General features: G+C 36.9%; 2 protein-coding genes across 4 annotated transcripts in view; one reads left to right on the top strand and one right to left on the bottom strand.

Annotated features, from left to right (window-relative positions):
* tmem91 (transmembrane protein 91) overlaps positions 1 to 6,041 on the top strand; it is a 59,448-nt gene extending 53,407 nt beyond the window's left edge. For all 3 annotated transcript variants that reach the window (XM_053500737.1, XM_053500738.1, XM_053500736.1), the window contains exon 4: positions 3,597 to 6,041. In XM_053500737.1, the coding sequence (XP_053356712.1) occupies positions 3,597 to 3,752 (156 nt within the window). In that variant the 3' untranslated portion in view covers positions 3,753 to 6,041. The remainder of the gene's footprint in view (positions 1 to 3,596) is intronic.
* Positions 6,042 to 12,235: 6,194 nt separating this feature from the next.
* Positions 12,236 to 16,362, bottom strand: exosc5 (exosome component 5). Its single transcript, XM_053500778.1, has 6 exons — positions 16,232 to 16,362; positions 15,722 to 15,835; positions 13,731 to 13,852; positions 13,237 to 13,377; positions 13,001 to 13,090; positions 12,236 to 12,385 (listed from the first exon to the last, which is right to left on the bottom strand). The coding sequence occupies exons 1-6, from the start codon at positions 16,323 to 16,325 to the stop codon at positions 12,290 to 12,292; spliced, it is 657 nt and encodes a 218-aa protein (XP_053356753.1). The 5' UTR covers positions 16,326 to 16,362; the 3' UTR covers positions 12,236 to 12,289.
* Between the last annotated feature and the right edge of the window lie 1,758 nt (positions 16,363 to 18,120).

Raw genomic sequence — 18,120 nt, 5'->3', positions numbered from 1 at the left:
TTGAAATCGTGCCACAGTGAGGATTTGAAATCAGGTGGTTGTATTTGTAGTTCTAACTGCTCTGATTTATCCTCTAAAGTATGCTTTAAGTGGAAAAACATCATACGATCTGGATATTTGAAATTGAATATTCTTTTAACTACATAAATCAGATCAAGCCTTTTTTTTTATATCTTAGAGCTCTATGACTTGATCTTCCAAGCTGCTTCTTACATATAATTTCACACAGAATGCCCAAAGCTAAGATGTCAGGGTGATAGTAGCACAATCTGTGACCTGCACTCAGAAGTCTCCTGTTTCTCCCTGATCAGCATGCATGATCCAGACTTGTGTCGATTCTTCATTACCCATCTCATGGGGTTGGACCACATGGTAATATCCTGGTGTTCTGGTCAGTTCCTTATAGTTTTAATTAAATTCATAATGTTCAGCCGGTTATCATGGCTTTCCAATGGAGGATAAAGTGCTTTTGAAAATAAGGGCTGATAATGAAGACAATGAGGTTAGGGATGATGGAAGGTAATTAAACAGAAAACCAGATCTTGGAAACGAATAAATAGGAAGGGAACCAGGAAATGTCCGGAAACAAGACAGGTTTTCAAAAATGCAATATAGGTACAGAACTGAAAAAAAAACCCACCTATGTGGTGACTAGATAGACATAAAACAATAGGAAGCCAAGATAGAAATGTAATCTGGAAATATATATTTATACGTGTGCATAGTGTCATTACCTGATAATGAGCCACCACTGATAATAGACCAGACGATGAAAAAACAAGATGGAAGGAGTAAATGAAACAAATACAATAAGGAAAGCACATGGAAAATCGAGGACATATTGCTAAGTGAGGTACAGAGGAAAAACAAGGACAAGGGAAAACACAATCTTCTTTCTTTTTGTAACTGCTCATTATCACACTGGATAAAGAAGTGAATATTTCTAACTGAAACTGACGTCTTTGTGAAGTCTAATGTAAACCTGTCCTTTTTCGTTTTTTTTCTTTCAATTTTCTCCCCAATTTGGCTCCTATTTCTCACAGTAGGGGATATCCAAAGGTTAGACATGCTCCCACTGAGGCACATAAAGCCAGCTATCGCATCTTTTCTAACTGCTGTTCACGCACTATAACAGAGGAAACTGCTATCCGGATACACGAGCACCAAAGACACCCACAATACGCTGTGATCGGCAGGGGAATGAGTGTGTGCCATGCCTCCTACCCAGCAAGCGCATCCAATTTTCTTTTCTGTTGCAGCACTCAGGAGCCTGAAGCTGTTGTAATGAGTTGTAAAGTGAAGCTATTAAAATAAAGGAAGCTGATTAATATTTTTGATTCACAGCGCTGATGGTTTGTATGATTTGAGAGAAAAGCTCTCCTGAATTTAAATTTGGTTAATATATGCAATAAATAGTTGTAACTGAAAAAGTTTTTAAAAATGTAATAAAACCTTAGGCAGGAAGTCGGTCAATTGCTTATTAGAGCCATCAGATTGACAGACAACAGGATATAAGATTTAGGTCTAGTCCAGCTCTGCCAAATGGTGCCACTGCCAAAGGTTACGCTGGAGACAGATTAGATGACGGTCTGAAAGATTCAGTGTTAAATGCTGATTTGCCTCAGAGTCTAGGGAAATGACTACACAAAAGGGGTCAATATTAGCAATTAACAGCTCAGAGATTACGATAGTCAGATAGCGTCCTGGTTTTTAAAACCGCATCCTTCAAAACAGCACCAGGACCAATACCGAATGTAACAACAGCTCGGGTAACGCTTTCATACAGTACCTTAATTGCTTTTGCATTAGGTGTGTGTTGAGAATTTTGTCTCCTACCCCAGTGATTTCTGTCTTTAAATAATTATGCGCACAAACTCTAGCCGGGTATCAGTGCATTAACGTCGTGCCAGAATTACACTAATTACGACATGACAGCTTGGAGATTGTACTCCGGGCCGCTGGTCTCGTCAGACTTGGAGACGAGTCTTTTCTGTGGAAGTGCACACACAACCGTGACATGGATTACCTCCCAGAAAGTACACTTACACATCCAGCCTAAGTAGGGATAATGTATGCAAATTACATCTTAACAATGTTACACGCAGCTTGTTTGCAAATTTGGGAAGATGACAAGTTTCAACTTTTGTGGATATGCTTAAATTTCAGAGCTTTAATTGGAAGTCAGACGAATTTAGTTTGCGGTTTTATTACCCATGGAAGTGTGAATCTGTTTATTAAAATTTTCAACAATACACAGCTGGTAATTAGAAGTATCTTTAATAGTTCTAGGCTCATAATTGATATAATTTTGACATTTGAACTACTAAAGAGAATCTTCACGCTGTTAAACACAAATAAAAATTTTAAAATAATTAATATCTTCATCATCACCAGTTTTCAGCACTTTTCCAACACCGAAATCAAAAAGCTACTTCTAGTATCTGGTTATATTATTCATTTTTTTTCTGCTGCAACCATTTTCCACTGATTTTTGTACATGGAAATTCACTTGCATTTAGGCGCAAAAAAAAGTGTGTTTCCTGTTCATTATTTTATTATTTTTTCATTTTATACACCTCATTAGCAAAGAGAATTAGAGCAGACTGGCTTTTCTCACAGGAACACTTTCGAAAAGGAATTATTGGTTTATTTATTTTATTAAACTGATGAAGTAGCTTAAATCCCTACATTAACTTTTAAGTATTAACTTTCCAAATCTTCTTCTATACATATAATAAAACTGTAAAATTGGCGTGTCTGTACATTGAAGATATTTGCAGAATTGAAGATATTTGTGAGATGTTAGATGAGTTATAGGACACATCAAAATGTTTTGGGGAATTTTTGTCTGTTTGTTTGTTTGTGTACGCATCACAAGAAACTACTGTATTGGCCGAGCTTGAGGTAACATATAGGCTTTGTTTCATCACAGTCAGGAAGAGAAGATATGCTAATTTAAACGAAATACATCTTTATCAGAAATTGACCTTAAAAAAATTTGACAGATGGCGCTGTACATTTTTTTTATACGTGCTTATGAGTGTACAATTGAAATCTACTTAACGAACGCGATCTCATACCTTCAATCCGCACACTTCATGGTAACACGTAAAAATTTTTGTTAATTCCAAAAATCAACTGATGATCATGTACATTTTTTAAAACGCACTTATAAGTGTGCAATTAAATTCCATGTGAACACAGTCACAGAGACTCTCCCGTTTTCTTTTCTGTTCCTGTCCACATGGTTCTTTGAGTGTTTAAGTTTGCCGACCCCTGCTCTAAGTGTAATTACATCCCTGTCATATTTTAATGTGACAAGTAACGTTTGAAATTTATCTAAAACTGGCAAAAAAAGATAATATTGGTCTTTTTGCTATGGTTTTTCCTAAAAACATTAGTCGGTGTCTATAATTTTGTTGTCACATGTTCTATGACTAACACATCCTTTGATAAATCTGCATCCCAGCTATATATCTGTCTTTTTATCAATTCTAGTCTAACCTGGTGCTGAGTGATGAATTCATCATGCATGTGGCTAGATATCTAACACTTGCACTGATGTTTAGTCTGATCCTGACTTTTTGTTTTGCCAGACGAACAAAGCATGGGCGCAGGGTGACATCCAGGCAGCAAACAAGGCATCTCGTCACACTCTTTGGCTCTCCATCGTCTCCATCATCTTCGGCATTATTACCTACATCTGCGCCGTCGCCGCTCTCATCTCTTACCTGTCCGCCAAGCCACCATAAAGTGTTCTCAGTTTCAAGCCCCTCCCCTTTAAATGAAGCTGTCCCCGCCTCCTGAAGACACACACTGATTCTCGGCTCATACTCTCAAACAGATTTGTACCATGTATTAATACTGGGCTTTTATTCTAATTAACCTTCCCGGATTTTAAGGGCCTGGACTTGTAAAGGGATGGACGCTAATACGACAGATGGGAAATGGATCTCAGGAAGGATCTAACAGAAGAAATACATCCCGTGCTTTTTTTTTTGGAACGCTTACAGCAGTGCAGCAATGGCACGATGCCATGGAAAGAAAACAGCTTGCGTAGATGAGAGAGCTGGCTCCTCCCAAATGATTTCTGAGACCTGAGGGTGTGTTTGAAGGACTTGACAAGGACTGAAAGAACAAAACTTTCTCCAGGTCACGTTCCTCCTGCACCTCTAAAACACCGGCGCAGTTTTGGGGTTGTAACATCTGGATATCCGAAACAAACAAGAAAACATACAATAATTCAGTTTACTCAGAAATTTTCCGATGATCTGGCAAAAGGCAGGAGTACACCCTGAATGCACTGCCAGTACACACACATACTTGTTCAAAGTAAGTGTTTTTGAGAGGTGGGAGGAATCTGGTGGCACATGGACAACATGGAAAACTCCACACAGACAGTAACCCAAGCTCAGGCTCAGGAGCGAACATGGCACCCTGGTGCTGTGATTTACGGCAGCAATGCTACCCACTGCACCACTATTCCACCTCTGTCTCTGATTTAGTGAGTGCCAAAAAAGGTTTCTGTCGTAAAAGGACCATAAAGGACATCAAATGGAGCAACAGACAGACTTTATGCAGCAAACACTTCTTATACTGTATGAAGAAGCTTACGTAACAATGTTGTTGGAGAGCCCGATTTATGTGGGAGCCTGGAAAAACCATTCAGATAATCAAATATAATGCAGTATACTGTGGAGTTTCCTGAACCTACATTAAAACAAGGCACGGTAAAGTCAAACCACAACTTTTGATTGTACAGAAAAACAGAACACAGTTATGAGACTTCCTTTATAAAATAAATAATAAAACTTCCTTTATTTCTCTTTATTCCCCTGCTAATGCGCTAATGCACTTCACTTTCCCTAGTAAAGGTAGAACGTTTTCTCAGTACGCTGGAGCAGTGATCGGACTCCCTGCGTCACATCTGAAACACTGGCCTCCCAGGAACTCCATTAATTGCCCAAACATGTGGACATCACTTAGAGCAAGGTCAGAACTGTGGCAATAACTCTCAGTCGAGTTCCTGTAATGTGTAAGTGGTGCGGTGGGCAGTGTGAGTTTGTGTATTGTCCTGCAAAAAAATAAAAAAGATCGCCTTTGGTGGTCAAAGCAGGCTTTCCATTTAAGAAAATTAAGGGATTATATTAAGAAATGAAGGCAGCTTTTCCTCCCATAATTGTATTCTGTTATTCTGTACGATCAAAAGTTCTGGTTTGTCTTGAACACCTTTGCATTTTCCCCTTTCCTAATGCCTCTCAACTAGATTTAAATTCTACCATTAAAAATACAATTACTCCCAAAAGTGAAAATGGACATCGGGCAATAAATATAGAGATTTCATTTTTCCTTTTAGCTCTGCATTTATAACTAGAGAAGGTCCGTTTAAAATGATAATTATAATTTATAATAAGTTTACAACGGGAAATGAGTTCTCACTTTAATTTTTCGGTGTCTGGCTCATCAGTTGAGGTAAAATTCGCTCACAGGCTTGTTGTTGTCACGTCACTTGCCTGATCTCTGTGGTTACACTAACGCTGGTGAAGAAATCATCTCTGGTTTGCTTTATTGTACTTACCATCTTTTAATTGGATTATTTAAATGGGTTAAAACTGTGTCTATGTTGTTGTTCTCTGTTTTGACAGTGATGTCATGGACATCTGATTAGGCTTAAGTCTGTTTCGCTGTGATAGCCACTTGATAAACACATGACTTTTTCTGTGTGAGAAAAGCATACTTAATAATGTTTTAAGCATGTATGATTGCATGAACATTATTTTTGTTAAGCTGGATTTTTGAAAAAAAAAAATTTTTTGCAGGCAAAAACCGAAGACTATGTTAAAAACTAGCTTAAAGTGCCTTGAAAAGTGTTCCTTTCCCCTTTTCCTTTTTTTTTGCATATTTGTCAATGATTGCGACAGTGGCATGATTTTTGTGTTGCTTTTTCATATATTTTAGTGTGTTTAACTTTATCAGGTTCTACTAAGTGATTTCTTGATTCTACAGGTCTGGCCATATTCAAGCCTGTATATGGAAAGTAACTTAGCATTAACCAAAAATTGGTTAATGTTATATTAAATTAGCTTGTTGATCTCAATTGTTTAAGTGTGGCAAAAAATAGAAAGGGGGCAAAAATCTTTTCATGGCACAGTAAATAAAAACATTTCCACATTATTTTGGTTGAAATATATTTTTAGCTTACATACAAAATAATATTAGCAGAAAATCCCCTATTCGGTCATTTCTGCCATTTCAGTGACATCTGATGGGTTTTCCAGGACCGCCCCAGAAACGTGACCCACTTTCACTATGCCACTAAGAGATACCACTCCACAGTCCTGTCTAATAATAACAGCACTTGTACAGGATTTTTTTTCTGGACTCAGTCACTATAGTGACTTACTGAGTAGTTGAAGGTCAAGGACGCTCGAGTATCAACAACTCAGTGGTTCTTCGTCAGTCCTTAGAATTGAAGTTCAAATACAGACCTGAACTTTGTCCTCATTTTACCTTTTGTGTTTTTGTTTGTTATCTGACCTCTACAGCATTACAGTGTATTTATCCTCTAACTTGGATGGATGGATGGATGCTAAGCTCTATCCGTCTGATTACACACACGGCATGTGGTGAGATTACAGAATCGTGTAAAAGTTTTGTGTTTCCGGGACTATACAACAGGTTCGTCGTTCCATCCTTATGACAACTACATATACTGTATCTGCATGGGGATTGTGCACTGAGACCATTTTATAAAATAAATAAATAAATATATAAATAAACTGTCCTTCTTTAAATAAAAAAAAAAAAAGCCTTGTCACGCGTGGGTGTCTGCTCTCGCCTCGGTAAGCTCTTGTCAGCTTCCAGAAAATGGCCCTGCTTGAATAAATTGCGGCTAACAGGAGTGGTTTGAGTGACGCCGCTAATAAAAGGAGCGCCGAGTTCAAGCATGCTGTTCGTTAGAGTTTTGCGAGCCGCACAACATTGTGACAATGTCCTGTTGTTTGCTTGTCGTGTTTTTGTGTTCTACAATTCTCTACAGCTCACAGAAAACAATGATTCATCCTCATGTGTTTGGTTATATAATTACCATCAAGCCAGGGCTTATTATTTACAGCATAACTGTGGAGGTGGAATTCTCTTTCAAGAAAGACACATTCTATATATATATATATATATATATATATATATATATATGTATATGTATATATATATATATACACATATTTACACACATATATATATATATATATATATATATATATATATATATATATATATATACACACACACACACGCACACACACACACACAGTGAGGTCAATAAGTATTTGATCACCCTGTGATGTTCTCTTACTTAGAAATTATGGGGGGTCTATAATTTTCAGCATAGGTGCATTTCCACTGTGAGAAAAAGATTTTATCTAAAAAGACAAAATCCGGAAATCACATTGTATGATGTTTTAACAATTTATTTGTGAATTACTGTGTCAAATAAGTATTTAATCACTTGCTTATCAGCCAGATTTCTAACCCTCAAAGACCAGTTATTTTGCTTTTAAATAGTCCAGCTACACTCTGCTCATGATTCTAAATTAGTAGCACCTGTTTGAGGTCGTTAGCTGTCATAAAGACACCTGTGCACCCCACAATCAGCCAAAGTCTAAGTAGACACATGGGAAATCAATGATGCTAAGAATGGTGAAGAATCAGTCCAGAACTACACAGGAGGGGCTGGTCAATGCCATGAAGAGAGCTGGGACCATAGTTTCCAAGGCTACTATCAGTAATACACTAAGACGTCATGGTTTAAAATCTTGCAGCGCACGGAAAGGTTCCCCTGCTTAAGTCAGCCCATGTCCAGACCCGTCTTGGACAAGTTTGCCAGGGTCCATCTGGATGATCCAGAGGAGTCATGGAAGAAAGTCCTGTGGGCAGATGAGACCAAACTTTTTGGTCTTAACTCTATTCGCCATGTTGAGTATGATGAGTATCAACCCAATAATACCATACCTACAGTGAAGCATAGGGCTGGAAGCATTATGTTCTGGGGGTGTTTTTCTGCACAGGGGACAGGACGACTGCACTGTATTAAGGAGAGGATGAATGGGGCCATGTATAGTGACATATTGGGCAAAAACCTCCTTCCCTCGGTCAGAGCATTAAAGATGGGTCGTGGCTGGGTCTTCCAACATGACCCAAAGAAGAAATCCAGGAAAACCAAGGAGTGGCTCCGTAAGAAGCATATGGACTATTTAAAAGCAAAATAACAAGTCTTTGAGGATCAGAAATCTGGCTGATAACCAAGTGATCAAATACTTATTTGAAACAGTAATTCACAAATAAATTGTTCAAAAATCATACAATGTGATTTCTGGATTTTTCTTTTTAGATTCTGTCTCTCACAGTGGAAATGCACCTATGCTGAAGAATGTAGACCCCTCCATGATTTCTAAGAAACAACTTGCAAAATCACAAGGTTATCAATTACCTATTGACCTTACTGTATATATACACTGTATATTATACTTATATAGGGAGGCATTGCATCTGAGTCATACTATTCTAACCCTGTTTAAACATTCACTTTTAATCATTTTAAGATAGGAATATGCACACGGAATCAGTTATGGCATTAGCACACGTTATCATAGCCAATCCACCCACCTACATACCTGTTTTTAGAGGAACCCAGAGGACACCAATGAGACACTAGGAGAACATGCAGAACTCTGTACAAGCAATACAGGAATGAATCAACGGACCCCGGAGATATGAGGCAGCGATGCTACAGTACATACTGCACCACCGTAGTTGGACGAATTGGTATTTAACAAATTAGTATTTTGCATATTTATAGTCTTAACCTGATGCAGGGGTAATCTGTGGCAAAACTGGAGAAGGCCTGTTTGAACAAAATGTTTGTCAAAAAATATTTTCTCTTCTTGGATGTTCTTGGATCACTCATCCAGATGCCTGAGGCTGTGTTCACATTGCAATTCAGGTTTGTTTTTGGTAAGATTGGATTTGCATGTCATGACCGTTCAAGTAACTTTTATCTAACTCCAAGGTGAAAGCGTCTGTCCTCTGTAACGTCTTATCAATACGTCTTTGCTTGCGCTATCTGGGTTAAAACGTAATATTTGTGCAAGCAGTCATTAATTTAGAACAGCGGATTTGATTTTAGAAAAAAATATACAGCAAGTCCCCGACTTACAAACATTCAACTCCAAGTTAAGAATTTCTCGCAGATACGAACAGGCCTCGCATTACAAACAAATTGCGGAAGTAGGTCATATGTATTGTGAAAAGAACAGACACTGCAGTGCAACAGATAGAAATAATTACAATTTTGTATAAAATGTATAAAATGTCCAAAGTCTGGTGTATTGCAAAAGAAACAAGTCAAGGGTTTCAATGAATCAGTCCGTTAGCACAATAATAGTAGATTCCTGTCCTGTAAAACTGTCCGAATGGTGAATAATACTTTACGAGTTCATTCAAGCAAAGCCCTCCCCTGACATCTTTACATCAAAGTTATATTAGGATTCACTTTGACTTACAAACAGATCCGACTGTTCCAAACATGCCCCCCGAACAAAACTCGTTCATAAGTCGGGGACTTGGACCTACAGTACTTGGGATTTTGCTTTGGAGGATGCCAAGCAGTTAATCAGCTGTATTTTTGAAGTCAAAGGAGGAAGAAAGCCAGACGGCTCACCTAGTACTGGCATTAGCTGCTAAAACAGCTTGTTATAAAATCCCCACTCTGCAGGGCTGAGCGATGACGTCAGCGAACACACCACGTGTGCACAGGGGTTGTATTAAATTCCGATCTGACCATTCTCATTCAACTCACGTGATCACATATCAGCTATACATCCAATCTAGGACCATTTACGAAATTGGTTCTGATCCAAAAAACATTAGATTCATGCGTTCAGACAGCTGTAAATAAATCAGAGCTGTGTCACATTAGAGCAAAAAAAAATCTGTATACAGTCACTTCAGTCTTTTCTTTGGCATTTTGAAATGCATTCACTAGCTCGAACATTACCACCAGTGAACTCCACTGTTTCTGGAAGGCAGGGCTTTATGTAGACGGGCACGGATAAGAGGTGTCTAGAGTGTAGGAGTACACAAATCATCCGATTGTTTTTTTTGGTTCAATTCTAAACAGTTAATCTTATTGTCTTTCTAAAAATTATGTAGACAAAAAGTGTCTCGTCCTTGTCCAATAGAGGTCAAACGCACTAAGTATTCATCCCTTTTGAACCACTTTACATTTTGTATTGTTATAACCTGAAAATTTTTGACTTGATCTTTTTGGATTACGGCATTGGATTACGGTTCGGAAGATCCCAGGTTCAAACCCCACAACCACCAAATTGCCACTGTTGGGCCCTTGAGCAAGGCCCTAAACCCTCAACTGCTCAGATGTATAATGAGATAAAAATGTAAGTCACTCTGGATAAGAGCGTCAGCCAAATGCCTAAATGTAACATATTTCTTAGCCGATCGCCAGCAGGTTGTTATTTATCACCGCTTTTGTGCCAGGGAAACAAAAAATCTTTATATATGGATTATAACTTATTAGGCAGCATTGTGGCCTCGCACCTCTAGGGTCGAAGGTGGAGCTTGCATGTTCTCCCTGTGCTTGGTGGGTTTCCTTAAGGGTACGCTAGTCTTCACCCCTGCCACATAGAAATGCAGATTAACTGCCATTTCCAAATTGCCCATAGTGTGCATGTATGTGTGTGTGAGAGAGTGAGAGAGAGTGTGCAGCTCTCCTGGAATAGACTCCGACCCCCCCATGACAGGATAAGCGGTATGGAAGTTGAATGAATACAAGTTCTTAAGCCTTTCAACACAAATTCTTTAAATGGGCACAAATTCAATTATTCGAGTTTATGAAAAAACTTAACCGAAGAAAAAAACTGAAATTTCTTCAGTGGAAAAAAAAACAAACAGTTTCAAGGCCCTCTTAGCTTCTTCTGTCATTAGGTACTCAATAAGAATTTTTCAGTGGTGAAATGTTAATATGATAAAATATTTATCTATATTATAAATATAAACTTATATAATAAAACTAAATATGAAATTCTTGCTTTCCTCTGTATTACCTCCTCTTGAAATGTCATTGAAGCACTACGAGATATGAAAAAAATTGCAAATACATACTCTATAAGGTCATACAGTATCTTCTCTGTCAACACTGTACACACATCCTTTGCTGACTCAAAGGGCAAAATGTCAACTATTGTGAGAGTTTCAGGTCATAAAGCAGTAGTCGAGCAAACCTGTCCTAGGAGATATGTTCTGAGCCGTGTTCCTGGCAAGCGCTGAGGAAGTGGGACAGATCACAGTATGAAGCGGCGTGCTACATCTAAAGCTACCAGACCAACCTCAGACTGGAGACGAGACATAACACAGACACCGCTGCGTTCATGGAGATTGCAAACGGCTACGTACTGACATTTGAAGCTCGGGTAAACAGGTCAAGGTACTTTGTTGTGGATTTGGTAAGAGGTCTCCAAAGGCTAAGAGACGTTTCAACGAACCCTGTCTCAAAACATTAAATACATGTGTAGCTGCGAGTATAGGTATAGGTTAGTAATTACAAGTCTTTAAATGTCAGGTAGGTCATTTTGAAAGCCTTGGTACTAATCAACCCCCCAAAATGCTTTGCATGAAGTACCATCTTTATTCTGGAGTTCTAAGGAGGACAGTGGTACCATGTCATCTTCCTCCTTCAGGTTAAAGAATGAAGGTGAAGTACTCTCTAATTTTATATATTAAGCAGTAAATAAATAAACAAACATTATGCAAAACCTGACCTGATTAAGTTCCATTTAAAAAAAATAAAAAATAAAAATAAATTATATATATATATATATATATATATATATATATATATATATATATATTTTTTTTTTTTTTTTTTTTTTTTTTTTCGCAAGGGTGTTTCAGACCACCTGAATTATTTCCATATTGAGGAGCTATAATTAAGTAAATTAAGAACACCCGAACAAACCACATGCAAAACTCATTGTGTTTCTTTAGTCTGGTAAGGACTAGATAAACAGGCTATGTAAAGAATAACGCCTGTGAGAGTGCTGCTACAGAAAAAAAAAAAAAAAAAAAAGAGTTTGGAGTTGATGCAACTCCGAAGTTGATCAAAGTTAAACTTATTAGAGCTGTCTTACTGTAACTCTAAACAGCAAACATGAATCGTAGATCAAAGAAAAACATTTAATATAGAAAAGGAAAAAATACAAGGGATAAAACGGTCTCATAATATTTTGGAATATCGTCGCTTCACGGAATCCCTATAAAACTGGAAGATTCGTTCAGACGCCTTCTGGCTGACCGCTATACACTGCTGCATCTGTGTGGAAGAGAAGATTAAAGTAAATAAATTAATTCGAAGAAAAAAAAAATCATTCAGTGAAACTAGGAACACCGAATAAAAAGTTACCATTTTATCAGACCATTTTATCAGATACAGTACCAGTCAAAAGTTTATAGAAGTAGAAATGTTTTCAAATGCACCTTTTTTTTTTTGGAATTGTTGTTTGTATGTGACCGAGACATTTGCACGGTACTTTAAGTAAAACAGCTGTTAGGTTTTACTGAGTGTGCTGGAGAAAATCTTCTGGTACCTTTGTTCTGCTTGCTTCTGAGGACTTTTACCAGCCTCAGATTTTTATAGGGGAGATTGGGGAATTGTTTTTTTTTTTCCCTTTGTTTAAAAAAAAAAAAAAATGGCTGAAATATTGGTACATTTCTAATACATTGCATGGAGTCTCACAATATGGGAAACTTTAAAGCAGTAATGGAACCAATTCAAATATCAATTGGCTCATTTTTTTTTTCATTATTCTTCTTGGCTAAAAAACAAGCCTGATCTTTGGAAAAATCTTTGAATAACTCGTACCAGCATTCTTAGATTTAAAAAATGTGCAACACTGATCTCCAATCTCCAATCTTCATACTCACTTACCTCTTTCACTGAGAAAGAACCTTTTGTTGATGACATCATGACATTGTGTTCTTTACTGTCGATTGCAAAAGTCATTAGTGCTCGGCTTTCCTGAAATTATTTATAAAAAAAAAAAGAAAATCTTAGCATTGATTTACTTTTAAGTGACATTAAGACAATGAGGATTAAACTGATCTTAGGGGGGTTCTGTGAACTTCTGTGAGCGCAGGATGTAACTGTAAAAAAAACTCTCGCACCTTTTCCTGCTGAGCCGTGGGGTCAGTGATAATTCGGCTCTCGGCATCAATGGCACAGGTGACTCCGCAGAATAGTTGGCTCATGGGCAGCCCGGCGTCCATCAGCGCCATGCATGCAGCGTTCAAACAGCACGCTAACAACTGAGCGCCAGATAAGGACTGACACACACACTAATATATATATATATATATATATATATATATATATATATATATATAGTATATACATACATATCACAGACATATGAACACCCTGCATAATATAGATTACCTAAGTAGCATCAAACATGGACTTTAATAGAAGTGAAAGACTTAAAGGAAAAAAAAGGAGGGAAAAAAGAGCAAGTCTACAAGCAATAAACTAAGGGCCATACAAAGACCTGGTTGGTATTTTCAGGTATCCTGTACACATTTTAGCCTCAGATACATGTTCTTTAAGAACAGATTAACCACACAAACACATCATTAGTTTATAAAGCAACGAGGAAGGATACCGAGCCATCATCGTGCACCACTTGCAGCACGAGCGTCAGGGAAGAGCGGGGATGAAGAGTGGAGAGCAGAGCAGCCTCACACGTCTCCCGCACACACTGCTCCCTCGTGCGCTCCCGGACACCTGAGGAGAACATTTCATGAAACCTTTTACTGTAGCTTTTATATCACTGCCACCCTGAGGCGAAAAGTTGCAATCACATTTACTGCACATGGCTTTACATAAAATAGTACTTTGCTCTAAGCAAGCCTGTCATGTGGCTGATGTGTGAAGCGCGACCAAATTATGTACAAGGGGGAATATCACCTTCAAAATGCTTGAAAGGGAAAAAAGGCTAAAGATGCTCCGATCTATCTGCCACTTAATTTTTACAGATCGGTTGTCTTTCAATTGGCCAATCACATAAACCAATACTACTGTAATGATTCGAAATACCAGAGTAAACAACTACATCAACATTTCATAGGAATATTACCAAGTCTCTTTAAAAAGTGTTAAAAAGTGTTTTTAAGGCAGACTAGGGCAGGCATTGCTTTATAAATATCAGAATGTCTGCGTTTTTAAGATCTATCCAGAATGTGTGCAGCCGTGGTAAACCCGGGCTGCCACGGCCAGAGCTTTATTTCTCTCTTCATTATTATTTCTGTGATTATAGTTTTGGACTTTTAATAAATACATACATACATACTACACAGCTCTAAATAGAACACTTAAAATTGGTTAGATCCCAATAACACACACACACACACACACACACACACACACACACACACACACACACACACACAAAAGGCACAGATCAAAGCACCACTGACAAAAACTCCTGCTCTTGTCTTCATAATAATCAAAATATTATTGAGTGTAAGCAAGTGCATTTTTATAGAACATAAATTTAAATATACAGTGAAACCTCGGATTGCAGGTAATCGTCTCCCCTGCTGGGTCTTTCGTCTCTTTTACTGGTATAATCAACATCCGTGCACGCGTGTACTGTTTTTTACAACACTGTGACCACGTGTGTAAAATATATTTTATTTTGTGTTTACAGCACACGTGTACCGTTTCTTATAACACACGTGTGCGCGCGTGTAGAGCAAAAGAAAGTGTCATTAGAAGGTTAAAAATCCATTTTCTCCTTCAGCCTGTGCGCGCAAATAATTTAACACCATGCCGGTTCACACTCGCTCTCTCTCTCTCACACACACACACACACACACACACACACACACACACACACACACACACACAGGACGAAATACTTGGGATTCTGTTGGGATTTATTTTTAAGGTAAAGTGCAGGTTAATTTGTTTTATTTTTACTTTATATTTTATGTTAATTATTTTTATGTATTTATTTTTTGGGGATGTGGAACGAATAATTTGAGTTTCCATTATTTCTTATGGGAAAATTAAATTTGGATTACGAGAGTTTTAGAACACGAGCACGCTTCCTGGACGAATTATGTAATCCAAGGTTCCACTGTACTCTGCTTCAGTTCCCTTCACACATACCTTTATATATTATATTTATTGGTGTACAGAGTGGGCCAGAGGTCTGGATCTATAACCAAAATTAATTTAAAAGCATATATTATAGCAAACTGACAGTTTGGGTTCATGACACTTGTATGTACGCATTTCTTAAAGTAACAGAACTGCAGGGGTTACACGAAGCAATGATTTCCTCCTTTAGTGCACCGGTCGATTCTGATAGACTTCTAGATACAAAAATGAATATTACCTTTATTCATAAATTGTTATGTTTTGTGGGATGATTTATAGATTATACAATTCCAGTATAGATCCATAAGCACATTGGCACTAATTTTTACCTTTGTTGTACATCTGATTCCTCTTTAGACATTCTTATTTAACACATATTTGGCTCAATTAATGATGCTGGATAAAACGTGCAGTAGATTAATTTAGAGCTGGTAAAGTGCACCATAAAAAGGTATTTAATTCTTAACATCGCTCATAATTGGCACATACTGGGCATGCCGGCTTTGGGCTGGATCAGAACCTCCAGAGTCGCTCGGTCATAGATCTCCTTGTTGACTTTAACCTCAGCTGGTCCGTACACTCCTGCCAACACACTGGTGTCTCCTGTCAACACACAGTCCACAAGAAACAGAGTGCAAGTTTTTTTTTTTATAACAAGGTTATAACAGGTTAATCATTCTGTAGTAATGAAAGCTTTACCTGCACAATATTTACTGCTATTTGTACAAGAACTTTTCCTTTGCTGCTACTAAAATATGTTTTTACTGTTTGCACATTTGCACTTTATGCCATCCTTTTTTTTTTTAAATAGCTCTAGTCATAGCTATTTCTGTTAATTTTGGTTGTTTTGTGATCTGAACTGTATTTGGTTGAAATGTCAACAAAAGCCCACTTCACTTGACTAGACTTGTCTTAAACTGTGCTGTTAGAAGGGACTTGTTATTGATTCGGGTTAGACGGTGACTGCGTGTTATACTATATAAGGATAAACAAACACACCTTGCATAAACGTGGCTGAGCCGTCAGGTTTGGATAATAAACTCTGCTCGCTGCCGAACTCCCTCAGAACCGGACTGCTGAACTCCAGCTCCATGCTAGCGTGCTGCGTGAGAGCGAGTGTTTGTCGCGTCTTTTACTCGTCATCGTTATAGGCGCTCAGTGATGACGACACTGACGCAGCCTTTAAAATCCGAGTAAATCATAAAAACTACCTTAAGAAAAACTAAATAAATAAACAAATAAATGAAAAAGTCAACGTTAAATAATTTAATTAGGCGTTACTACTTAATGTAGATTTGTATTTAACAAATTAAAATATCAAATAAAACTAAATAACATCATTTCACAACATTATAAAAAATTATTTGGGTAAAATAATAAAATAATAAATAAATAAATATCTATAAATAAATATAATATACAATGTTTTAATTATTATAATTACGTTTTTGTGTTGTAATTGAATAATATTATAATTATTATTATCATTAATAATAATAATAATAATAATAATAATAATATGCACTTTGTATAATACAAAAAACTAAACTGAATTATTTTTACATCCACTGTTGAAATAAAACATTATTATCATTATTATTATGTTGATGATAATGATGATGATGATGATGATTATTATTATTATTATTATTGTTGTTGTTATTATTATTGATAAAAATAAACATGCTCAAAAGGCACACAGGTTGTGTAATGTGCCTGGGTGAATATGGCACATATTCTTGCCATATCCCACTCCTCGTTGTTTGCAACTGCATTTATTATTATTATTATTATTATTATTATACACACATAAACACAGGCACACACACACACACAATGAGAGAGTGAGGAGAGAGAGAGAGAGAACACAAAGCTGTTTTTTGACAACTGAACATTTTTATTGTGTGAAAGCAAAAAAAAAAAATCCCTAAGACATTTAGACATTTATTAAGTCAGAATAAATACAATTTCTGAATACAGATTAATCTACTTCTAAGCAAACACACTGACTTATCATAACATACTTACTGGGATGATCACATAAAACACATAACAGAAATTCTGATTATGTTAAGTGGTTCATCTTCTCCTGTATCAACCACATTGCAATCACTAAGCACTCAGATGCAATACACAATAAATTGAATCAGTCCTCTTTCTTGCATTCACTAAGTCCATGGCATCACCCAGGGTTTTGTTAGGTCTGCACAGACTGTACGTCCTCTCACTGTCCTAAATCTTTAAATGCACAGAATCAGTTAAATAAATCAGTTAGCATATGGCCATTTTTTTAAGGGTAAGTTTTAACCACTTATCCCAACAGAGCCATTTGTACTTATTAATCTGACAGCATACTATTTAACAACTATATATTATTAATTACTCATTAACTACTTTAAAACTAAAATGGAAAGTAAGGTATACAGGTCTATCAGCAAATTATTAGTAAATCGATTACATAAAACAAGTCATTATTCACATATTATTAAAAACAATCTAAGTACATAATGTGCTCATCTTTAAACATAGATGTAAAGATACTTACACTACAGCTTTGACTTGTCAGAGGCCTGAATTCTGCATACACGTAGTAATCTTTTTCAAAAAGAGTCTTCGAAAATAGCATTCCAAATGACTGTTTCTTGACACTAAAAAAAATAAGAAAAACAAAAGGATAGAAATGAAAATGAAATAAACATTACCGGTGATGGCTGTGAGCAGTCCAGCAAACAGACACAACACATTCATCTCTCCACCCATACCAGACTGATCACTGAAACTAAATAGAACCACCAGGTATTAATTTATACATATGCAAGACAGGATATTTTTTAAATATTTTTTTTACAAAGCTTCCTACCACAATGTCCCCAGATTGATGGAACACT

The sequence above is a fragment of the Clarias gariepinus genome, chromosome 7, assembly GCF_024256425.1.
Source record: "Clarias gariepinus isolate MV-2021 ecotype Netherlands chromosome 7, CGAR_prim_01v2, whole genome shotgun sequence".
NCBI lineage: Eukaryota > Metazoa > Chordata > Actinopteri > Siluriformes > Clariidae > Clarias > Clarias gariepinus.
This window is presented reverse-complemented; position numbering and strand designations above follow the sequence as displayed.